This window comes from Chlamydotis macqueenii, chromosome 9, assembly GCF_036417535.1.
Source record: "Chlamydotis macqueenii isolate bChlMac1 chromosome 9, bChlMac1.mat, whole genome shotgun sequence".
NCBI lineage: Eukaryota > Metazoa > Chordata > Aves > Otidiformes > Otididae > Chlamydotis > Chlamydotis macqueenii.
This window is the reverse complement of record NC_141564.1, coordinates 560,170-586,746: the sequence shown is the minus strand read 5'-3', so window position 1 is coordinate 586,746 and position 26,577 is coordinate 560,170. Positions and strand designations below refer to the sequence as shown.

Sequence of the window (26,577 nt, the reverse complement as noted above, 5' to 3'; positions counted from 1 at the left end):
ACATTTGCACAACTTGTTAAAGTGGCAGTTGATCCTTTGGCAAATTTATGAAATAGGATAGAGTATATGTGGATGAAAACGTCACACCGTATTTTCAGAGCAGTATAAAACCAGGTCATTACATAAAAATCCAAATAGAAATCCTTTTCTTGCTGCACATTTGCTGTAGTGACCTTAAGGAAAGAGAAAAAAAGCACCTAGAGGCAGAAAAAATATAATTAAAAGGAAGTGTTTTGGCCAGGGCATGAAGGGCCGTCATAATTTGCCATTGCTGATTTTCAAACTGTGACGTACACGGACCAGGGCAGTGGGGAGGAGATGGCAGCCATGTGAAAGCATCACTTGTATCTCCATGCATCTGCCTCACTCATCTCTCAGGCTGGTCCTGACATATAATCTAGAGCAGCTAGCAATTTCTCTAGTCTGTGCTGACATGCATTAGGGTGAAGAATAAGAATATTCCCATCTTTAAAGGAATACAAGAACACCCACTCCATGTTCCTGCTTTGAGGCAGAGTGAAGGAAATATTGCTGCCTGTACTTTTCATACTCATTTAATGCACACAGATACTCACCCAGCATTAAAGCCGTTCAATAATCAGTTAGACACAACACTAGGAATCTGACCAAATCACTCATTTCTCTATCTGCTTTTTAAAATAGAACTTTTATATTGTTCAGATCTTAGGGCAGCTTCTGGAAGCATCTTCATTTTTTCCCCCCTTCTCTTCCCTTCTCTTCCCTTCTCTTCTTTTCTCTTCTCTTTTTCCTTCAGATAAGTCCCCTTATAAAATGTCTCTCTAATATCAACTGACCGGTAAATGATCTCATAATTTATCATCCAATCCATTACCGAAATGAAAATGTACAGTAAAATGTTTGTTGGAAGCAAAATAAATAACCTCCTATTGATCTTAATCTTAGCCAACTTTTATTTTTACATAATTTTGGAAAATATACATTGAAGTAACTGTTCTGTTATGATAACTGAGTTTGTCATTGAAATGTAAGGTTCAGGTAGCAGAGTTTTCTATAATAGTCATTTTGTAAGGTTCTTCCATCAGCATGTATGCTCAATCCTCTAGCATACAACAGTTGTATTTAGTTTTATTTTAATTTCAATTAAGATGTCCATATTCATTTGAGCCAATGTTCTTAAAATAACTTCAGAGAACTCGGACACTTGTTCATTAATCAAACCCACAAATTACTCAGATTAGCTTGTGCATTTTAAAAAAACTTTTCAAAATTTAAGTTGATTCTGAGGAACAATCCAACAACTTGTTGATCCAAGGCCAGGCTGGATGAGGCTCTCAGCAACCTGATCTAGTTGAGGATGTCCCTGCTCCTTGCAGGAGGGTTGGACTAGATGACCTTTGAAGGTCCCTTCCAACTCTAACCATTCTATGATTCTATGATAACTGCACAGTGTGGAGAGAATTTTCTTCCATTTGATGGGTGCAACTGAAGCAAAGGGTTTAGTAGTTACAATGAAAGCATGTTTATTGAAAGGTCAGTTATAATGCCTACTTGAAGTCTATATTGAAAAGAAAAAGCAGATTTAGAAAAAACTGATGTAAACTAAATTTTGGTCATCTTTTCTTAACAGGTAAAGTTCTACTAGTGATGAATAATTCACTCATTAGGTTATGGTTAGGAAGTGTGCTTTCAATGGCATTGTTCACAGGTGAAGAATCTTCCACAGCCCTTTAAAAATTACCCTTACGTTGCTTTTGTGTTTCCCTTCTTTCCTAGTATCTGAAGTTGCACAGCTCACTGCTTTGCAAAAGCTATGCGCTGAATGTTAAATCCAAAATGCATTATTTAAAGTGCAATAAAAAACCTACCAGGCGGGCAGCTGCAGGTGAAATTGTTCCCGTCGTGTCTCTGTGCTACGTCGGTGCAGGTTGCGTTGTTCTGACAGGGTTGGCTCTGACAAGCATCGAATTCTTCACACACGACACCCTGATACCGATCCTCACAGTCACAGAAAAAAGTTGCCTAAAAACAAACACGATATGTACTTCACAATGAATTTTCAAAGATTGTTTTCATTGAATACTCTACTGAACAAAGATGTTTCTGTTGTTTTCCTCTTCACAACAACAGTGAATGCCATGAATACATCAACTGCATAAAGTCACTCTTTGAAATAGTAAACCTGCACCAAGTCTTCAACTAAAATTTTTAATGATGCCAGGGAATTTAATCTAGATGAGGAGGCTGGGATCAGATCCATAATGTCTAAATCACTATAATTTTTTACTTCTGTTCCAGAAATTACATTTGTAGACTCTGGAATAATTGTCAAAATAAGTAATGTGCAGATTTACCGCAACAAAATCCTACTACAGAGATGCACCCTTTATGTGAAGGGCAGGGCTGGGCTCCCATCCCAGATTCTCACTTCAGTGGTGATACGCCCCTTCAATTCTGTTAAAATTGGTCTTCTTCTGACCATATTTGTTACTTTCTGAAAATCTTGCTGCTTAATAAGAGATCAAGAACCCTACATCTGCTAAAGATCTTACATACCTTAGTAGGCATGACATGGCACATTGCTGTTAGGAATAAAATAACTAAGAATAGATTTAAAAAAAATTTTAGGTCGCTGAGGTTGCCAAGAAGGTTTCAAAGAATGGAAGCAAGGAAAACCTCATCTGTAGCACAGGTTTAGATTCAATATCTTACTTTCTTTGCTCATTAAACACTAGATGGCAACATCACTCACTGTCGTGCATTGCAAAGCCAGATCACCAGGCTGGACCGCGTCACATGCACAGACATTGTAATGTAAAGTACAGGGTGTGCATGGAACTAGAAACACAGAGATGGGCTTAGCGTTTTATCTTCTATTTTTCACTTGTGCTTGCTTCATACAAATAAACAGCTGTGACCTAAGTAGAAAAGAAAATAACCATGCCCATACAAATAAAAGACTTTACTCATAAAAACCCAGATTTCATTCTTCCTTAAAAGTATTACACTGGTAGAGTTTAAGCAAAGGTTAATACTGTACATCTCAGGACATGGTTTAGTAGGCATGGGGGTGTCAGGTTGATGGTTGGACTTGATGATCTTGGAGGTCTCTTCATGATCTCCAAAACTCAAAATGCTGCGTACGTTATTCACCTGGAGTGCCACAAGTCCCTGCTAAGTGCAGGGTCTATACACGTTCTGATATCTGCCCAAGTCTCTTCACAAAAGAGCCCTGGATATCTTGCAGAGTAGCAGTGGCAGGTTTCCAAACAAGGCTGCAGTTCAACAGCAGGCAAGCAAAACACAGTCAAAAATTATTATAATCGCATAGCACAGCAGCTTGCTTTGAAGAGAATTCATATGAGCAACACAGGGCAGTGGCTAACAGAGGGAAACATGATAATTTTTATTTAAGAACTAAACAGCTAACTGAACACACAGTATTCCCACTTTTCTCTGTAGCATTGGTGGAAAACACATCAGCATGGGGATGGATCACTGTGGTCCCTACAGAGAAGGAGGATCAGTGGTTCCAGGTCGGTGCTGTTCTCAGCATCTCCCACCACCTGTGTCACGCAGCAGCGGTGTGCACGTACAGGATCAGAGCCCAGGTGAAGAATGCACAGAGACATGTGGCCCACGGCATCCTTCACCGCTGTTCTAACTCTTACTGATACTAAATCCTGTTATTGACTTAAAGTGTTTGTTATCTGGCCTGGAATGGAGTGTTGAGTGCAGACGTAATGGAAAATCAAGGTTGCTGCCTGTCTCCGTAACTCACCTGTTCTGGGTGAACAAAGTGAGACACCATGAAAGCAATGGTGTTTTTTCTTAAAAGGGATGTGAATCAAGCATGAGGAAAGACTGTACCTAGATTCCGTACCCTGTTTGAAGAGATCAGAGTCTTCATGTCACTTAAATGTGTTCCTGGCCCTTGTGTACATACTGAAAATGAGAACAGGCTTATCTACGTCTGCTTGCTGCTAAAGACATCCCTAAGCCAGAGAGCCAAGGAGTGAAGCATCCCATCAAAGTGAACTCTGTCAGAACAGAGAGGTACCATGTTCGTGAGGCAGGCTCAGCTTCACAGTTGTTTTGCGCTAGATCTAAGAGGCAAAGTCCATCACTACCTGAACTCATGGGAGAGGAAGGGCATGTCTGTACTGTCCCGACAGACACAAACTGCACGGCTCTGCCTGCGCTAGAGTCTGATTTTGAAGCAATGGAAGTTGATCATATAACCTAAGCATTAATATCTTTCAAAAATGCAACAATCAGCCATTGTCTCAACAATATTAATGAAATAGGAAGTTAAAAAAAAGCTCAAGTAATATTGGTATCTCTCTAAGAGGAGGATAGAAGGATCAATTATGATACCGTGTAGTTAACAAAATGGGTCTGGAAAGCAGAAATGAAAGGCATTGTAACACTTTGAACTGAAGTGGCTAACAACAGATAACAGTTCTGAGACACAGTCAAGTTACTCTGCAGAGAAGATAAGGTGCCATCATTTGTATTAGGCATGTCATCTTACTCTTCCCAAATGATGCGATTTTTTTTTTTTCCTGAGTAGATGACATGTACTAGCATATTTGGGGAAAACTAAGTCAAGAAGAAACTAATAATGCTAGTATTAAAGTCACTATCTGAAAATTCCAAAATAATCTGCTATCAGTAGGCAGTTACTTGATTATGGGAGTGTAAATCTATATAAATTTGGATGACAATAAAATAAATGATTTAAAATAATTTGCTATTACCCAATCCAACTGTCTGTAAGTATCGTATGATCGTAGTTGGAATATACTACTTTTTTTTCCTGTTTTAAGTAAGCAGAGTAATAACATGCTCATCAGATTCTAATTTTCAAACTAGAGATAGTATAAGAGCTCACCTGTGTTGGTTTTTAACTTATTCTGATGTGAAGCTGAGTATATCAATGTGAAAGTGGTATTTATGTTCTGATGTTGCCGAAACCAGTACGATCCTTCTGACACATCCCCACTTCCACCACGGAAGAACGGCAAGCATGGCAGCAAAGAAGGGGTACAAGGCCCACACAAAGGAAGGAGAAGGCATCACTTTGCCTCAGCATCATCTCACTTCACAGAACTTTTTTCAAAGGGGTGAATTTTATATTCCTTTCAAAAGCAACAATAAGTGAAAAGGCCACTCTGCCATTAAAAGCCGTCCATTTCGTATCCACACTCATAGAACGCATCTAGCTGAGCAGAAGCTAAGTTATGTATCAGTGAGGAATGAGTGAAAGCTGGCCAAGACTTCCAAGTTAACCCAGAGTTCCTTTGTTTATAGCTTCATGCACTCCATGGAAACAGTGTGCCACTGCGTTTACATCGCTGCAGATTGCTAATTACATTTAACTTTCCCATTAAGCAGATGTGTTACTACATTCTTTTACATTAAACCAGATTTGGAATAAAACTATGAAGTACATTAAAACACAAAGGCACTAGTTAATCTTCCTGGCAGTAGAAGCAATGGCTGTGGTCAGAGCTCTTTGCACAGATGGCCTAATATCATGAATAAGCTTTCTTCCAAGAAGGTGGTTTGCATCCTGCAAGACTAGATCGTGCAAATGAGAATGAATTATAGATAAAAACAAACAGCAAATCACATAGGGCATGTTGTAAACCTCAAGCAAATTAAAGTTTCAGTTCTGCAAAAAGAAGTGCAGAAGAGACATCCTGGGGGAAACCGACACAACGGTTGGTACATGGCAGGCATGTAATTTGGGCAGTGGTTTGCTCCGTCGTTAGGGAAATCACCAAGACATTTTAGAGTGTATCTCACCTCAGATGAGTTAAACCATGGCAAAACACCCTACTTAATGAAGTACGCACCTTTGCTTTCCACCTACGCTGCTTATATTGGGCCTGAACCAGATCCCTGGCTGAAGTTCTACTATGAAACTGGTAAGAACTGATAGGAAAACTGGCAGATGTAAAAAAAGACAACAGGACGTATTTGTTCTTCCTGGGGTAGGAAGCTGGACACAAGGTATCTGCCTTTGGAAACACTGTACCTGGGGCTTTAGTGAGCCACCCGGGCCCAGCAGGCCAACGGGCCTAGGTTTGATGGCACTCGAGAGGATCACTGGGGACACTTCTCATTTGTTCTAGTTCTAGAAAATTCAGGAGTGGTTTGTGAGAGTGAAAATAAAAGTAATTACATTGCTGAAGTTAAAATTGTATTTGAAGAACTTTCAATGTCAAGATTACAGGTGGTGATGTACCAATAGTGATTTCTCTTGTTTTGAGTGATGTAATAGCTCCTCTTTCTTGCCATGAAGCCACTTTTTCTTTCTTTTTAAAGATTATTTTATTTTACTTTCCATGTCTTAAAGATTTCTAAAATATGAGTAATTATTAAAGGCCATATATGCATTTTCCTTAATAGAGAAAAGCATTAATGCTTCTGCTTAGATACAGGAAGTAATTTATTTTTATTTTGTGACATATGACATGCAATAAGGGAAAGAAATTAGAGTAAAAAAAATGGATAAACTACATGAAAAAATAGAAAATAAGACTATTTATCAAAGGCTTTAACTCTGAACTTGACAAAAAATGGAAGATGATGTTTTGATATGCTGTTATATGCAGTAAATTTTAACGTATTATTTACATAAAACAAATTCAAGATGCTGAATTTATAAAGCATAAATATTAAGTATAGTAAAGCAGAAAAACTAAAGTGGACTATGAAATAGGACACTGTCTGAATGAATAATTTATTTGGCTACCAGCCAGTTGGTACGGTACAGCAGCACTTACTTCTAAATGCCTCTTGCAATAATTGTGTTCACACATTACCTCCAGCATTTTAAAATTTTATTTTGGGGAAATAAAATAGATGCTTAATTCTTCCAGATGTTAGCACTGCCATGCATATACAGATTACTGTAGCAACTTAATTAATGTTGCTACAATTCAAAATGTCATTTTTCTATCAAAGATGCTTATTGGGAATTTAAATCATAAAATGGTAGCAGATGAACTAACACTGTATTCCTTAAATATGCCAATTTTTCTGTGCTCCCCGCAGGCTCACAGCTGTTAATATTTACTCAACAGTTACTATTGCTTTTATCTCCCAAATTAGTATTAATAAAACCAAAGATTAACTGTGCATATTTGTGCTGTAAATGACTTTTAACCCATGAAACAAAATCGACACATCTAGAAGGTAACAGACTACAGGATCTCATGCGCAGAAGGTCGGTTGGGTTTTGTGAAAGCAGACTGCAAATTGAACACATTTGATTCTGATTTTCTCATGTTATTAGATCACACCAGAAATTCACTGTGAACAGAGGAATTGTTGTCGTTGTTGTAGTCTCAGTGTAGCAGTACATGAAGGAGAAAGCCGTACGGGAATACTGCTAAACGTTACCAAGTTACGCCATTCTGATTGTTCTCATTCTGCTCAGACAATTCCAGTACACTCATCAGTGATTTCTGAGCAAGCAGTTATCGATGCATGGAGGGATAAGTATTGGATTAAATCAGACCTAAAACAAAAAAAAAAGTTTGTAGCCTTCATAAACGGGAACACACTGGTCTGGAGACTTGGGATCCCAAGTGCCCTCCACGTGCTCCTCGTCTCACAAAGGAATGTTCTTGCACAGTGACACCAAGATGCAGTACACATTACCTCACACCTAATTTGAGTAATTGTTTTTAGTGCCAGGGCAGGGTATCAATCTTTGCATCTCATATCCACCATTTTCTTACTTTTCAGCGCTTGATTTTTACAAACAGCAAACACATTGCTGTTATTTAGCAACATCTGTGAGCTTTTGAAAGCCTACTACACAGCAGCAAGCTATGCGCACACTCCGACAACCCAGCACAATTTACCCAGTGTTTATATATTGCGGAATTTCCACACCACAGGAAGGGCTTGATAAATTCCTTACCTCCTCTGGCCTGGTGATGCATTTTCCTTTCCCTGAACACTGGAAGTTATCAGAACGGCTTCCCACAGGCATGCAGGTAGTGACTTTCACTGTCACGGCCAAGCGTAGAGCCACAATGCATTTAGTAACTGAATCATTCAAAAAACCTAAAACAAAAACAAAACCAAAAAATTTATTCCTACTATATGAGAAAATAGCTAATACATATTAAAGCTCTACCACTAGACAGATAAATAAAACTGAATTGAAAGAAACTGTCAGTTAAGAACATGATTGCTCATATTTCCTACACACTTATGTAAATCTAATGCAGGTAAATACAAATTAGAATATAGTTTGGAAACAAACACTCATTATATGGATTACCAAAAGGAAGGCAGGCTGGTGAAACAGATCAGCCTCCAGAGCTCTGATCTGCTATCATTTTTTAGGTTTCTAATAATCAAATGCTTTTGTTAAGTTAAAAATATGTTTCCTGCAGTTTTTTTAATGACAAGGAACATTAAAATCAAAGTCGGTGGAGAAAAATGTTTTCAGGAATTTCTAAAAGTTCCTTCAGAGCTAAAAAGCAGACAGATCATAAACTGCATTACACCGGTAACAGATGGACAGTCCCTTTGGTTGCATTTTTAATGAAGTTTGCAAGAACGGACATACACAGCTTGACAGCATTTATTTGGATATTGGCAATACAAGTAGTATTGAATGTCTGATCCGATCACTCTGTAAGGTGATATACTAGCTATACAAAAACCCATTAAAACGGGAACATTTTCAAGGAAAACAAAAATTCATAAATCTCCGGCTAGGACCTGTAATTGCATGGAATTAAAAAAATAGTTGGTAGGAAGCTATTAAAGCATAACAACATCCTTATCATCCATATTTCTAACAGATATACCTGGGAAATAAAATAAAAGACAGAATGAAAGATAAAAAAGTTCATGTCAAAATGCATCTAGCCGTCACCTGGGCGTTGCTCCCCCCCCAGTGAGGGGCTGCTGGCTTCCAGCCCTCCCGCCCATGGCAGCAGTCAGCCGGCTCCTTCTGGGAGCTTATGGCAGAATAAACGTGCAGTGACATGAAAAGCAGGGGTTTGGTATAGTGTATATACTGTAGGCAGAATATCTGCATAAAAAACTCCAAAGATCCTTCCATAAATTGTCAAACTTTAATTTGACTTCGCTGTCCTTAATGCAGGCAGACTCCTGAGGGTCCAAGACTGTAGTACCAGTATGGAAAGTTACAGACATAGAACATTGCAGGATTAGCCTTTTCTTTAGAAATTATTAGAAAGAGAATTTCAGTAAAAATGGATGCTTTTTTTTTTATCTAAATGTACTTAATTTTAAAAAGAATGACTGTAAATGGATGCAGGAAGTCTATGACATAGAATGTTTTCTCTGATATTCCGGGGTCCATTTACAGCCTAAACCTCAAAGGAATTTCAAAGATGCCATTTAGCTTCTTGCATTATAGACTGGAGATAGCACAACATTCAGTCATGTAGAATAAAATTACTATAAGATAATATTTACAATGAACAGTAATAAACCAAAGTTTCCCAAAACACTCTGAATTTCAAGTGAATCCTCTGTCCAGAACAGCTGCTAGACATTACTTACATTCTGCATATGAAAGTGTCACGCACAACTAATTCTACAAATTCCAGAGAAAATCATATGAAAGACTTCCATTATTTGCTTTCCTTTTTTAGATTTCACTTTTTAAAATACTGCATCCTCTCAACAACTCATTGTTGTGCTCAAAACAATGATCCCTAAACCCTATCTTCAAAGCAGGAAACTCTCACGTGCAATACAGATGTCATTGGCTTGAGTACAGCCTCTACAAGTTAGCTAAATATTCTAAAAGATCTGATTTTTTTTTTTAAAAATATAGTTCCAGGTGTCTAATGGTCTGTTTTGCCTAGTGAAAATTATTGTAATCTGCTGACCTCTTCAAAGCAAGCCAATTTCTTCTGGCCTTACTACACACCCCATTTTTACCCATCTGCTCAAAGATGCGGCCAGAATTCTTTCCTTTAACAATGGAATGCGATTGTCACTGGCGGTCGTGCAATTAGATGTGAATGCTCGGAAGAATGTGGCATTTAGAAAATGTCTTTGGGTTCACATTTGCTTGTCTGAAGCAGATTGTTACATATTCTTCAGGACAGTTCCCTAAAGGAATATTAAATCAACCTTCTTTGTACTTTCAATCTTGTTACTATTTTGGTATCAAAAGCCCTTAGGCAAAGCACTGGAAAAAATCACTATTCTCGCCGGAATGCCACATATTTTCCTGTAATTTCTAATTACCTCACCTAATTTCCAAAGACTATAAAAATAAAACCATGGCTATTTATTTTCACTGCGTAGAAGTTGTGTACAGCTTTCTGAGATCTCTAGGTTTTAAGTCTCGAAGAAGCTTGGCTGGTCATTTAAATCCGACTCTGCTTAGCTCAGGTCACAGCACTTCACTTCATTCCTTCTCCAATTCCTACAACAGTCACTGAACTAGAGTGAATTTTAAGTCCTATTTTTAACTTCAAGGTAAGAGAATAATTTCAGAAGCGTGTTTACAGCTCCCTTCGTCTAAGGTCTGTAGAAAAACATTACAGCTGTTTAGATCCAAAAGTGATTTTGTTCAGTTTAACCTTGCTGGTTTTCTAAAGCTAGTTAAAACATAATGACGTCAGAGCATTTTAAGGGGAAGAATTCAGGGTTGAGCTATTTACAGTAATATTACGGAAACAATTTTAAAGCCTAATAAATCATGTTTTCATGCGAGTAGTCATTTAGATTGCAGAGGAGGCATTTTCAAGCTTTGTGCACAGACGTTTGACAGTCTGAGAAATGCCTGCACGATTTCATGGTGGTAAACTACACTGCAGCTCATTCCACCCTGGGGGCTTCACCTACTTACGCCGAGGAGCACACAGTGTGTATGCTCCTGTTTCTCTCAACTCCAGAAAGTTAAGGAATAAAGTCAAAATAAAGGATGAGCAGCGTCATCGTTATGGCCAGCCGCTTTCAGCAAGGCCATACCATGCCATTCAGATTACCCCTACTCAAATGTTAATTGATTGCAGATTTTCTAGACTGCACAAACTGATTGGTTTCCTTTGCAAGCCCTGTTTCTTACCAATGCCTTCCTTTTGTGCACAGCAGGCTGGGGTCAGCAAGCTGGCTGGGGTCAGCAAGCTGGCCCACAGCAGACTACCAAAATCAGGAAGACTGAAGCTGAGAGGCCCCCAGCTCAGAACGTTATCCCATTGCGTATTATGCTAATGGACGTGTAAGACTGAACGACAAACGGTAACGAGCCCTTGGTGTGCGCTCAATGCTATTGCATGCACCAACACTTGCCTGTTGCAACCAGCTCAAGTGTGTTTCTCCATATTCCCCACAGTGAACACATATTCCAACATATATCCACCTGCGGCTGAAACAACGGATTATCATTTTACAGCAGAAACACAGTAATAGTTCCCTACATTGAAGTCCCAGTTCACAAACGTATAGGTCTTTGAGTCCACCTAAAGGTTTCTTGGAGGAGAGAGAATGACTGCCAAGGGGCTTGGGCTCTCACACGAAGCATCAGTCCCCGGTTTGCAACTTATTTTTAGCCCGGTTTCCCAAGGATATGAGACAGCAGTGGGATGTCTATCAGTTTCCATCTGTTCTCTTTTTCTCTCTCAACACTTTCCCACACCAAAAGCTTTTGGGGTCAGTAGCCAACATCAACATTTTGAAGAGCAGTGGAGTTCTCAAAGACACAAAGTGCCAACAGCTTCCCTCCACGGTATACATACCCTTCCTCACTAAGTCAGAACAGGTCGGAAAACAAAAAAGGGCTCCAGAATAAGGTGATGTCATTTCTCCACCCCATTCCCGGTGTACAGTACAGTCATTATTAGAAAAATGGGAAACTGGGATGTATACAAATAGAAGAAAAACAGACAGTATTACTCCTTCAGGAGCAAAGCAGTGGTATCGGATGTGCCTGCACCACATCGTCAGTTTGTGTCATGTAGTGACGTACTGAAGCTGTAATACCTCCAGAGCTGAGTTCAGTTTCCAGAAACAGTACAGTTCTGTGTCGGAGCACACAGAACCACGGCTTATGAGCCGTAGTGGCCCTGGATAGAAGCCATGTAAGTATGTCTGCCGGTTCCTTCACAGATAGCAGAAACTTACAGAATTAACCTAAAGTGTAAAAGATCCAAGAGGAATTTTCTCTTTGACCACACCTCTCACATCACAAGAGAAAATGTTACCCAGCAAGCTAAACAGGAGCCATCAATATGCTCGATCTTTTCTTCTGTGGCCATTGAACTTTGGAGACGTAAGAATAATTTAAAGCAAAGAAGCTAGGAAAAAAAGAAAATAACTAGATTTTGATTATAGTACTCATCAGAAAATGGACAAAGTGGGAACTGAATTCTAGTCCTTTCTCCTAAAATTGTTGTTGTAGTTCAGCCCCGCTCGGGACCAGACTACGCGCTCTCTCTCTCACTCCCCCACCCTCCGAGAGAACAGGGAGAGATAATATAAGAAAAATGTCTCGAGGTTTGGGATAAGAACAGGGAGAGATCCTTAAAGTTACCGTTATGGGCAAAACAGACTCGACTTGGGGAAAACTATTCATTTATTGCTAAAAACAAAGCAGGAGAATGAGACAGAGAACAAGAAAACCTCCCTGCACCCCTCCCTCTTCCCGGGCTTAACATTATCTCTACCACCTTCACCCCTGAGCGGCACAGGGGGGAAGAGGGAATGGGGGTTATGGTCAGTCCATCACACATTGCTTTACGCCGCTGCTTCGTCATCACAATATCACAGTTTCTAATAGTGGTTATTCATCTAGCAAATCTAGGAGAGCTCAATGCTTCCACTCACTCGTGGAAGTCATGTTCACCTCATTTTAGAGACCTAAAAAATGAAGCAGCATAACAAGATATTCTGATGATGCACCTGATTGTGAAGACATACCTTTATGTGTTGAAATAGTAGAGGCATACTTTTGATTTACAAATAGACAGTCATGTTATCACCTTTTCCATGACCCTAATGCTCTTTAAGGCCTACCAATACCCTCAGAGCCCTGATCTAATACTACTCTACAGAATTTGAAAAAAAAAATGGGCCAGGAATTCTTTCTGAGTTTGCCTTGGGATGATTATCATAGAGAAGCAGAAAACAAGACGTGAGAAACAGGCAGTCAATGACATTCACAATCTTCGATGCAGTTCTTCTGTGCCAGCAGCATCACAGGGTACTTCTGCGGAACATCTGAGAGCGTTTGTTAATAATACTGCTGGGCAGTGTAGCATCTGGGGATTCAAAAATATAGCTGCAATAACAAAACTGCTGGTTTGCCCACAAATAGCACTATTTATAAGCGGTACAACTTTCCCAAATTCTATATAGATCGGCATGCTCACTGCACTTCATCACAGAAGCCTTGGTCAGATTCTGCTTTTGAAAGTATATATAGGTTTTAGTGAGAATCAGTTGCAGAACTGTTTTAGATACTTTATTTTTTTAAAAAATACACATGAAACAGCAATTTAAAGATTTTGTTGTTGTTGTTGATAGGTGACTGTACAACTTCTCTTTGCATTTTTTTTTCCTTCTCCAAACTGATATCATAGTCACATCCAGTTTAAAAATAGATATGCTTTCTTCCTGCACCAGCAACACTGAAAACTCATCCTGGGCTCTGCAAATCAAAAATGTACTTTCTTCTCAGACATAATCACCATTACAGTGACAAAAATAAATGTGCTGCTGGTTAAGTTGTATTCTCAGTAACATCAGTTCAGTTCTCTCTGAGGCAGATGACAACGACAGCGTTACACAGGCGTAACTGCAAGCAGGATTTAGGGGTCAGAAAATTATTACTGAAACTTTGGGAAGAAATAGCACACAGCTTGACTTTTAAACTGGAGCTCAGTTTTGCAGGACTGACGGTTAAAATATAGTTACGGGCTGCACACACCAGCTGGATTCACATAGCATAGCAAAATCCCCAACACATGTTCCGTTACATTTCCTCTATAACAAATGGCAATTTCTGAATTTCACCGCTATTAAACAATTACCCAACTCGACAGCTTGACTGGCCCAAGCCCCAAGATTGGACTACGACATAGTCAGTGAGCAAGAGCACATGTACACTTCCCAAACCATTCACGTACCGCTTGCTAAGGAGATGTGACCGTAGATTGGAGTGTGACCTTCTGTCATGGCTTCAAGGACTCTGCTCACTGTCCGAAATAACGGCAAAAGCCCCGTGAAGGGTGACAAGGCTAATCTGCTAATAGATTGCTCAAATCACGATTTCCCCATGCTGTGCTTATTTGTCAGCATCTCCACAAAGCTGCCAAGCTGGCAGTGCACTATTCTGGGCACAAACGCAGAGCACCAGAATCTCCCATACCGCACTTCACAAAAGCAGGTGAGCGTGGTGGAATACGAATGTTATACGGCGATCATTTTACAAGCGTTATTAAAATGTGCCTCACATTTTCCTTTAAATTATGCATTAGTATCCTTATTTTACAGATCAGGTTAACCAGCCTGTCCGAGACCTCTCAGTGCAAACAACGATGTGGTCAACTGAATGTAAATATCTTGACTGTGAATTGGTCACAAAAGTCATATTTGAAGAAAGAGAAATCTTAAAAATAAATAAACAAAAAGGTATTTCACTAAGCATTACAAATTTGAGGAGATGAACCTCCAAAGATAGACTAGAAAAATAATTTCCCACTGTTGCTTGCTAGAAGTAGCAGTGAATAAAAAAATAATTTTGAATAATTTTCTGAGTAATTAAAGATTACTCTAAAGAGTAAAATTTACTTAGCTTAAAACATAATACAATGTGTTAGTAAATAGTCTAATGTTTACATCTACTTATATGTGAGATGAGGCACACGGAACTTGACCATGAAGGGCAGGGCAGGATATTGATTTTTATCACCTTTATAAACATACCCTTTCTTAGACAGCTCAACAGCATTCTCCAGAAAAGTTTAGATTTCACCTGAAGGCTTAATTTTTTGCCTTATAAGGTCATCTTTTAAAAAAGTCACTGAAATGGACACTTCATTGAACTTTCAATGCTGTTTGCGCTTCTGCCGCTGCTGTTGTTTACCAAGTGGCCATTTCCTGCAAAGTTAGCTCTCGTGCCCCGAACCCCCAGGAAATGTTCCCGGCTGAGCACAACACTCAATACTGCCTACAACACGGCCCTTCCGGGCACATTGCACACATAAAAATGAAAACCCCATTAACTGGAGCAGTCACCAAATTCCCCCACTGGCAAGGCTGACATGCACAAAAATAACCGAGCACACGCGCGTTAGTGAGCCTCGGCCGAGCAGAACCGCAGGAACGCTCCAGCTGCGGTATGTGTGAGGCACCGTGATTTAATTCAGTCCAGGATGAAGGAGGCTTAAGTCCAACGACCGCACACACGCCATAGGCTGGGAGCTCACACGGATGCTTGGCTGACACACGGTAACTTGTTAAAGCTCGAGTAACTTCATTACGTGGCTTTCAAGTTAATTCAATTCACACATTGCCTATCACAAAATAAAACTGTCCTAAAATAATTTCAACATGCCACAAACTGCTTTCTTGTGATGGAAATACATGCGTGTTCTAAATCCATGTAACAACACAAAACACACCACCCAAAAGATGCAGTTACCACTCAACTCCTAACCTGAAATTCTACGGCCAGAGAGGAGCTAGAAAATCAGGCTGACTCATTCCAAAGCATCTCTCCAGATTGTTTATTTTTAATACAGTATTCTGTACACGAAGGTTGGTTTTGCCTATTCAATACAGCTTCGGTCAGGCAGTGATGACCACTTGTTAACATACCATGGGATGCTTCAAGGAGATGGACTGAATAACCCTAAAAGCAGACAGAGAGCAAATAACTGCTCAGGGCAGAGATGGGAAAGAAAATACTTTGCTGCATTCGAAAGGCAAGACAGCAGTTTGGATAGGAAAAATCTTATCCTTTTGGTAGGTGTACGCATACAGTTCACACACCCTTTAAAATGCACCACATCTCTTGCGCATGAGGAGCCAAGCATTAATTTTCCTTTTTAAGCAAAACTTCAAAAAGTTTTGTGGAACTCAAGCGAGCTGCCTTATAGGTGCTGGCGCTGAACAGCATCAGTATTCTCCATCACACCGTAAAGCTGCTGTAGCATCCATTTTCAAGTGAGTTTGTACAGCTATCGATTTTATTTAAGGAAATCCTTTTGAAATATTTTAAAATTATATTTTAAACCAGTTAGTTAAATTCCATTGATCTAAAAGGCTGGGCATCTTGCAGGAAACGAGATTACACACCTGGTCTACATCAGCTTTTCTTTGCTGGGATGAAAAGAAGCTTTATAATTTAAAGATTGTGTTGGAGGTTTTATTTTCTATTCAGGTAAAAATATTTATTTATATTACATGTTAAACCTTCTGCCTTATTATCTGTAAGGTCTTATCTGAGAAACAGACATTTTCCTTATGAATTTCTTCCTCTTATTTTATAAGCAGACAATAAGCTAAAAAACTAATGTAGCAATATCTCCTAGAAATTGCTTTTTAAGCGGCATCATGGAAGTGCTAAATAAAGCACAAAATAAAAATATAAGTAATTTCAACCTATTTACAAGCATTTTTAACAACTACAGATATACAAACTTTTCTATCATATTACCTGTGGGGAAATGGAGGCAAAATACTAACACCCAACTGTCTATTTTACTGTTTTTCTGAAAAAACTCCAATCATTGTGACTTCAGCACGAGGCACGCTAAGGCAGAAAAGCAATTTTTCCAACATTTTACCATGGAAGCTGATGAGAAGCAGGTTTTGTCAACAGAGTTAATATCCTAATAACCATGATAAAGGCTTGAAAATATAATTGCATTTTTTTATGCTGTTGGGAGAAAGGAAGGAAATAGGTTGCATGCACACAGAGTCAGCACTGCCAACCCCATGCTCTACATTATGCCCAAAACCTCAAAGTAAGCACTTCTTAAAACTGAAGTGATAATCTTACAATATGCAATTTTCTTACCCAGTTTCCAAATTCATCCAACAACCAAAAAAAACCCCCACCTACAGTGGTTTTGATTAGTAGCAGAATTGGGCTATTAAGTATTATTTGCTAACTGTATACCAGTATAAATACACCTGTACCAGTTTACCAAGCGGACTGGAAACTGTGCGATATTACAACGGATTGTAAGTCTCACACCCACAGGTCATGAAGCATGGAATTGCTGCCTTAGTGAACAGGTCTATTAATTTAGCACCACAGTAAATAACTGGCTCATAGAATCACAGAAGGGTTTGGGTGGGAAGGGACCTTCAAAGCCCACCCAGTCCAACCCCCCTGCAAGAAGCAGGGACATCTCCAACCAGATCAGGTTGCTCAGAGCCCCGGCCAACCTGGCCTGGAATGTTTCCAGGGATGGGGCATCCACCACCTCTCTGGGCAACCTGGGCCAGTGCTCTACAACCCTCACTGTAAAAAAATTTTTCCTAATATCTAATCTGAATCTACCTCCCTCTATTTTAAAACCATCACCCCTCGTCCTGTCACACCAGGCCCCGCTGAACAGTCTCTCCCCATCCTTCCTGTAACCCCCTTTAGGCACTGGAAGACATGAAGAAACAGATGGCATACAGTCTCTGTAAAACTCCTAAAATGTAAGTAGTTTTAAAAATAAAGATTTTAGTGCTTTTATTATGTGTTGGCTTTGTTTTTTTCACTATTTCGATAGCAGACTATGTTTTCAGAATAAATGTTCCAGTTTTCTAATCAGAGTGTGATTGCACATTTGCATGCAACAAATCATAGAAGATTTTTGAGAGAGCTGCCATACAAGCTGAAAATGTCCTTCAAAGTCCTTCAGCACAAGGCCATTTTTCTTTTCTAAAGGAAAATGTTAATGCATTATTTTCTCAAGAGAGATATTATTTAATCTAGTAATCTTATGCACTTACAACAAACTTGTGTAGAAAAAGATATACATATTCCTGTAATTGTTCCCAAATCCAGTATATTATTCCCTGAATAACCGCAGTGCGCAATGTTGGGTGGATTATATTCCCCCCAAAACACGTAACAAGCAGCACTTTGAACTCGCCACAGAGATCCTTAGCTGTAACCGATTAACGTTCAGGAGAACTTCAGTCTGAAAGATTCATGCACAAACTAACAGTGCAGCAGATTTTTTCTTATTTTTTCAGACTTGTAAAATGTATTTCACCTGACTTCAATTTTTCAAGATATATTGCAAGGAAGAATAAGGGTGTGACTGTATGTTGTAGTTTTGTTTAGTGAGGGGGGCTATGGTGGCAGCTTCTGTAAGAAGCTGCTGGAAGTCGCTCCCCTTTGTTCAGTGGACTCGGCCGGGCCTGGGGCGGACCTGCTGCTGGCCAAGGCTGAGCCAATTGGTAGCAGAACGTTCCGTGCTAATGCCTCTGCGATAACGTATTTAAGAAGGGGGAAACAGAAAAAAAAGAGAGAAGAGAGGATGTGAAGAAGCTGGGCGGGGGCAGAGGTGCAGAGGGGGAGGCGCAGGCCTCATGGGCCTTGCAGGCCTCACCCTCTGGCCTCTCGCCAGGCGGCCAACTGGGCCTGACTTGGCCCAGCCTGGCTGCAAGAAGTGGAGAGGAGATGAGATGGATGATGTGAAGAGTTTCTGAGAGGCATCTGCCAGCCTGTTGTGAAGAACTTTTTTTGTGAGAGGAAGGGCTGCAGACGTCAAGGTCAGTTCAGAAGGAGGGGGAGCAGTAACGCGGCTCCTGGCCAGAATTCCCCTGCAGCCCGTGGTGATGACCATGGTGGAGCAGGTTGTCCCCCTGCAGCCCATGGAGGTCCACGGAGGGGCAGAGATTCACCTGCAGCCTGTGCAGGACCCCACGTCGGGGGAGGTGGATGCCTGAAGGAGGCTGTGGCCCGTGGCGGCTCTGCTGGGACAGCCGTTCTGGAGGGACTGCACCCCGTGAAAGAGATGACCCACGCCGGAGCAGTTTCACGAAGGACTGTGGCGTATGGGTGGGACCCCATGCTGGAGCAGGGGAGAAATATGAAGAGTTCTTCCCCCCGACCATGAAGCAGCGGCGTAAAACAACGTGTGATGAACTGACCGCAACCCCCATTCCCTCTTCCCCCCTGTGCCACTCGGGGGCGGGGGGGAAGGTAGTAGAGATAATGTTAAGCTTGGGAAGAGGGAGGGGTGGGGGGAGGTTATCTTGTTCTCTGTCTCATTCTCCTGCTGTTTGTAGTAATAAATGAATAGTTTTTCCCAAGTCAAGTCTGTTTTGCCCGTAACGGTAACTTTAAGGATTTCTCCCTGTCCTTATCTCAAACCTCGAGCTGTTTTTCTTAGATTTTCTCTCCCTGTTCTCTCGGAGGGTGGGGGAGTGAGAGAGCGACTGTGTTGTCTGGTCCTGATCGGGGCTGAACTACGACACTGTAACAAGGTAAAGTTTTGCAGTTACTCATTTTCAAATAGTCCAGTACCATCACTGATAGCGTGAAGACAGGAAGACTCTGAATTAAAACAAATACTGATGCGACATTTTATAAAGATGATAAATAGTATATACAAGAATCACTCATTAACTTCAAAGAATATTGGGACAAACAGTGTGAAGCTATAACTCTGTTGAAGTAAAACACAGACTTTGCATGAATTAATGTTTTGAGTGGTGATCTCTTTATTGCCGTCTCTTATTTAAAAATACGATTAATTACCTCCTCCTTCACTTCCCAACTATCTCTTTGGCAAATCACAATAAACACCCATAGCACTCCACAGAATAGATATTTTTTGTACACATATTAAAAACATTTGCTATTCAGAAATGCCCTCCAAAAAAAAAAAAAACAACCCTTTTTTTTTTTTTAAAAACGTCTTGAATTTGGGCACAACACTTTTGAAATTCTCTTGGCACCAAATGGAGCGTGTTTGTTGCAAACGGTGAGCAGAGATCAACAGCTCACCTGGCTTGTGCTGCAGATCAGCCCTCTAGCCGTCACCTTTGGCCTGGAGGAACTCGGCTTTGAGCCACCAACACCTTGTGATATGCTTTGTGCTTCATCCTACACCTAACCTACTGAGCTGATCTGTATTTTCAGGGGCTTTTGCACTTCAAAACCTGTACCATAGTTGTCTTTTATTTCCCACTGGCTAATTAATATACTTTCGAATAAAACATAATCAATTATTTTGGAAGATGTGTAGTATCAAGTCTTACATACGAAGTCAGTACTTCTTCCCATCTACTGCGGCCTATTTTAATGGCGTAAATGCTGTAATTTAACAACAAAATCATGCTGCGCAATCACAGCATCACCACTCTTCCTGCCCTGCAAAAGACTGTTTGCAGCTGCAGCAGCCATTTTATAAATTGCATGACAGAAAACAGACTGCTCTTTGTTGAGTTGTGTCCCACCCTTCTCCCTCCTGCAGACCCTTCATTCTCACAGCGGGCAGGTACAGTCTCTGGGGCAAACAGCATCACGAGCAAGGTGTCTATTTTTAGATCTCGGAGATCGCATGCTTTCCAACCTCTAAACATCGCGTCCTGAATCACACGATCAGCAAATCAGTACATTACCGCTGACTTTTGAGCCTTTTCAACCTTGTCTACACACCTCGTGTCACCACGACAGAATACAAAACAAGTATTTCCCTAAACGCTTTATCTGTGACACAACCATCTTATTCAGAAAGATTTGCAAGAGGTAATTAAAATATCTTGCTGAGTAACAAAACTTGGAGGCAACACAATGAGAAACGACTCAGGTAAGGTGTAGATCAAGACACACACACGAAGAAGCCAAAACCATTCAGATCTTCCCCATTTTTCTTTCACAGTTCTAATTAGAAATTTTTTAAAAGGTGACAAAAATTGTACAGAATTCTCCAATTAAGAGAAGAATCCTTTAAAAACTATTTTGAATAAAGAGTGGAGGAAGAAGGGGAAAATGATGTAATGTAAATAGATCAACCAGCACGGTCCAGGGCCTTACTGGGTGATTCTGTGCTTACAGCATCCTACAGTATCTTGTGGCCTCATGATTATTCTAGCTTAAATAATGTAGCACATGCTACATTATTGCTTTTGTATATAAAATCTTCCATTTTAATTTATTGTGCCTTAGAATAAGTTTGTCGTGTATATCAACAAACATATGGGAAGTTGCCTACAGGAAAAACTTTATTCATCTGATCTTACTGAAAATGAAACTATTGAAAACTAAAAACTCAAGTGAGGTGTGTCAGATTCACAGACCATTTCCATACATCTGGATCAGTTCTGAAGTCAAAATATAATTATTTTTATACAGACCTTATCTGAATTATGGATTTCAGTTGAGTGCAGATAAAATTCAGCATTTTTCACACTAAATGATCGAGTTCCTTTTTAAGTTTACACCCAAGACTTATCCTTTGTTGAACAAGAACTAGTGAGCAACAAGTAAGCAGAATATTTCCATAAAATTGAGAAGAAAATCCAGAGGCTCCTCTGTATTCTCTTTCTTACAATAGATGTTGATAGGTCACAAACACTTTTAAGCTAAAAAATTCATATTTCCTGTTCCTTTAGTATTTCATTCTTTTTCTGCTCAAGTGTTTTAATAAAAGGAAATTATTCTGGGAAAAGCTGTAACTAAATTAAGGCCACATAAAATAATTTACTCCACTAAACAGTTGAGTTATCTCATTACTCGATTATCATAGTATAGAGCTGCAACACCTCAGATTTCATATTCGTTTTCTATCAAAAGCACTACAGGTAATCCATCCATTTGCTAAAATAAATAAGATCTGTAAAAATTCAAATGCTCTATGTCTGCACTCATCTTTCCTAAGCACTCATGAACATCTCACACTGTTAGTGGAGTCTCCATGCAGACGCATTTAGCATTCATGTTCTTTCCATAAATCAAATTACACTACAACAACTGGAAAATTCTACAAAAATTTTCAGTACCAGGAAATTAAGAAGACCAAAGAAAGTATCAAAAACCAGACGGAAGTAAAATAAGAGGTCTCAGAAAACTTGTACTGCATGAAATAAGTAAAATCGTGAGTACAATTTTTACGATCTCAGCCTCGCTTTATATTAATCAAGGAAAATTTATATTTTCACCTCACGTTACCTAGCACACAGTAAACAATTCAACATAAAAATCCCAGTGACAGAAAGACAGCGACAGAGAGCCACGTTGGGCAAGACAAACTGTGAAAGATAAGACAATCTTTGTTTTAGTTATCCAAATTAAATGCCTACACCGTATGGCACGTACAGCCAAGCGGCGCCTTCACAGAGCGGCTTCGGCCCTCTGTTTGGGAGCGTACAGGCCAAGCTGTGCCTTTAGGTGCTTTCACAAGGGCGTAAAAGCTACAAATTATCCCATCTTCAGCAAGTTTTTATTTCCTTTTATCGTCTGTTAGCTATCACAAGGCAAATGCAAAAATTTATTCCTGAGGAAGACACGAGGAGAGTTTTAACTCTGATTAATTAAATGCAAAACTAGATTAAAAGAAAAAAAGCTAAAAGTAAGTATCTTGGAAGGAAGGAAATAATAAAGAAAATATAAGGAACTGGAAAATTATTTGAAGAAAATAAATACCACTAAAAGAAACTACTGCTGATGGTAGTTAAATGATTATACTAACAACCTTCAAGCAATATCTTTGCGAAGTGACAGCTCAGAAAGGAGATAACAAGGCACTGCTACCACATTTGCCTTTTTTCTGTTATTAGCTACACACTTAGAGTTTGGCCGAATGCTTCTGCACCAGAATGCTTTTATATTTACATTTATTAGCATGATAAGTTGCTGAATAACAATTTGTGGCAGCTTATACTTCATTATAAGTTATAGAGAATTTCAAGAAAATTACAATAGATGCTGTTACTCCAATGACTTCGGTTTCATGTCATTGGTGTAACAAACCATCTGCCCAGAAAGCTCCGTTTCTTTAAGTCTGTTGTGTTTATGCATAAATACTGCATTAAATCAGTATTATTTCCCATACACTTAAAAATAACATATCAGCTTATTTTCATTACACCCCTTCCACAACGATGCTTAACATTTAATTGCCCAATGAAACATCTAATATATTTCTAAGGTTTCATGTTCACAGAGACAAAATTAGAAGAGAAAAAGTAGTGCAAGTAAACACTGTTAGAAGATCAGATTTCCTAATATATTTTAATACTTTTTTAAAGTTTACTGTGCACACACTTAGGCTTTTTTACAAAGGATCTCACGATACGATATCTGACAAAGAAACACCTCAAACATTCAGAGTTATTTACTGTTGCATTTACCAAAAGCTTTACAGTTGATTAAAATAGAGCATATAAACCACCTTGCATTGTCTGCATAGGGCAGTGATGGTGCCCCTGTACTCGGCCCTGGTGAGGTCGCACCTTGAACACTGGATGCAGTTTTGGGCCCCTCAGTACAAGAAGGACGTTGAACGCATCCAGAGAAGGGCAACGAGGCTGGTGAGGGGTCTGGAGCACAAGTCTTATGGGGAGCAGCTGAGGGAACTGGGGTTGTTCAGTCTGGAGAAGAGAAAGCTGAGGGGAGACCTTTTCACTCTCTACAGCTGCCTGAAAGGAGGGTTTAGGGAGTTGGGTGTTGGTCTCTTCTCCCAAATAACCAGTGATGGGATGAGAGGAAATGGCCTCAAGTTGCAGCAGGGAAGGTTTAGGTTGGTGTCCTGGTTTCAGCAGGGATGGAGTTAATTTTCTTCTCAGTAGCCGGTGTGTTTTGGATTTTGTGAGTGAAGAATGTTGATAAAAACACTCTGATGATACGAGTTGTTGTTAATGAGACCAAGGACACTATCTGGCTTTCCAAGTCTCGTTTAAGTCTCGTTAACGTGTAGATGCGGGAAGCTGGGCGAAAGACAGACAGAATAATGGATCCAAACTGGCCAAAGAGAGTATTCCATGCCATAAACGTCATGCTCAGTACATAAGTGGGGGTTGCCCCTGGGAGGGGGCATTCTTGTCAGGCATTCCTTTTCTGTCCGGACATTTTTTTTGGGTATCTGTTCGGGCACCCTTGGCATCCTTTTCTTCTCTCTTGCTTGCTGGCATCGTTCCCTCTACCTTGCTAGCTTGCACCTCCTCCTTTTTGTTTGCTGCTCAGTATCGTTCCTGTGATGGCTGCTCAGGACGGGCTGCGTCGGTCATTCAGACATCGGGTGGTGAGAAATTGTACATTGTTCATTTTGTATATTTTGTATTTATTAATATCCTTACATCCTGTTAGCTTTGTAGTTTTTAGTATTTTTAGTAAACTGTTTTTATCGCAACCCACGAGTTTTCCTTTCTTCCCAATTTCTCTCCCCCGTCCCACTGGGTAGGGGGAGGGTGAATAAGAAACTGTGTGGTGATTCAGGCTAAACCACCACAGCTGGATATCAGGAAACACTTCTTTACTGAAAGAGTGGTCAGGCACTGAACCAGGCTGCCCAGGGAAGCGGTGGAGTCACCATCCCTGGAGGTGTTCAAAGAACGTGTAGACGTGGCACTGCAGGACATGGTTTAGTAGGCATGGTGGTGTTGGGTTGACAGTTGAACTTGATGATCTTGGAGGTCTTCTCCAACCTTAAAGATTCTATGATTCTATCTAAAGGCATCAGACAAAAATCACCATCACCTAGATTTTAAACTGAATAGTGCCACCTGTGTAAGAATTTAGTGTACCTCTTGTCTGCTTTTAATGAACCAATGTCTAAAACACAGTCCCAGTATCACATCTGATTCTTTCAGCAGCATTTAAATCAAGGGAGATACCTCTTTTTCTTCTCTAAATGTTGAGTAAACCATTGGATGTCACCTAGAGGTGATAAACAGAAAGTTAGCATGTTACTCACCAATAAAGTAGTTGTTTCCTAATGCAAGCATTTCTTCAGAAAGAACAAGTCCACCCAGCGCCTGGAGAAGAGTGACACTTCTGCCATCAATAAGTGAACACTGTTTAAATCCAGTGGTTGTCACCTTCCACAGCAGGATAAGAGAAGCAGTAGCATCTTGCCTTATTCTAGGAAAAGAAATTATAAGATTATGTACACTGAGGGAAATTGGTGTTGTTAGGAAGTATATCACTGCAGAACAAAAGCTTTTTCAACAAAGAAGGAAAAGTTAAATGTAGCAAGTATGGAATCAGGAAAAGGACTGAAGGTTTTCAGCATGCCCACAAAAATTAAAAACACTTCAATAGTAAGATTTTCATAATAGTATATGAAATAGCAGATTTGTTAATACAGAGTCTCAGTTTCTAATACTTGAAGGACACCATCTTAGTGCCCAGAGTTTTACATAAACATTATGTAATAGGAAAGCATCCTTATTCAGTCTTTGTATGTATCCCTTTCTGAAGAGCACCTCCGCTCTACCTCTCTAATACCGTCATTTTCTGCAGCTGGAGTACATGCAGCCCTCTTGTTTCCTGAAGAACATCCAATGTTTCTTCCATACAGGGAGATGGATTCTGGCAAAAATCCTCATTTGTTTCACATACCAGATTGAAGGTTTGGAAGTTTGTCTTTGTAAATCAGATAGGTCATGTAATGCTCCCAATGTCACCGAGTCCACAGTGCCTTCCTGGATGTTGACATATTGGATAAAGGAATATCTACAACCACACGTATACGGTCTGCTCCTCTAAGGAGCACTGGATCTATGTCAGTGGTTTTTTCCTCTCGGGATGATTTTTTCCCTGCTCACATCATAAAGAAAAAATAAAAACCTGCTATGTTTCTGGCAAGTTCCCAAATATTTGCATCAAATTCCTCTGAAGGAATCCCAAATTAGTTTGAACATTCCTCCCAAAACTCAAACGCAACTACATCCAACTGCTGAAAAACAGATAATTGTCTCCTTCTGAAAACAGGCCTCCGAATACCTGGAGATGAAGTTCTGTTCCACAGTTTCCTGTACTGAATTTGTTTCAGTTCTTCTGAAAACACAGGGCAGTCTCTCCTGTGTCACCTGCTATTTGAGTTCAAATCAAGAAATGTTTTGTGATCATATTTGACACAAGTTGAAATAACACTGGAACTAGGAATTGTAAGAAGCTGATTTTTTACGGTATTGTGGATCCTCTTTAAAAGCAACCCTCATTGCTAGCCCCAAAGACAATCGTCTCACTTTTAGAACAGGATAGCAACTAGTTGCACAGTTTAGGTCACAATTGAGAATTAAAAAAAAATTGAAATTATTTGCCTTTCATAGATTGCCAATGAACCAGAGATGCTACTCTGGCCTTTCACACACGAAATATGGTGAAATAAAGATAGATATTGACCTGCATTAATCTACCCAGATATAAAACACTACTAAAGATAGATCGTGTAAAAAATGACCAAAAATGACTGCATATTCTGCAACACCCTTTAAAATGGGGTCCCTCCAGCAAGGCTCTGAAATCCAGCTGTAGAATCTACAAATGCCAGCTCATTCTTGGTTTCAAGAAAAGACGCTTGTTTGCTGCCAGAGCAGCCAGACTCACAGATCTCTTCCTGGCTTAGGCTTAAACGCTCATGAATGAGCACGACTCAAAGTCCCGTGGGAAGAGCAGGA

At 39.9% G+C, this 26,577-nt stretch overlaps 1 protein-coding gene across 1 annotated transcript in view; it reads right to left on the bottom strand.

Annotated features, from left to right (window-relative positions):
* The window catches only part of DNER (delta/notch like EGF repeat containing), a 126,724-nt gene that overhangs the window by 34,411 nt on the left and 65,736 nt on the right, over positions 1-26,577 (bottom strand). Inside the window, exons 4-6 of the mRNA XM_086754214.1 lie at positions 24,870-25,036; positions 7,919-8,064; positions 1,848-2,001 (exon numbers count right to left, since the gene is read on the bottom strand). Of these exons, the coding sequence (XP_086610340.1) occupies positions 1,848-2,001; positions 7,919-8,064; positions 24,870-25,036 (467 nt within the window). The remainder of the gene's footprint in view (positions 1-1,847; positions 2,002-7,918; positions 8,065-24,869; positions 25,037-26,577) is intronic.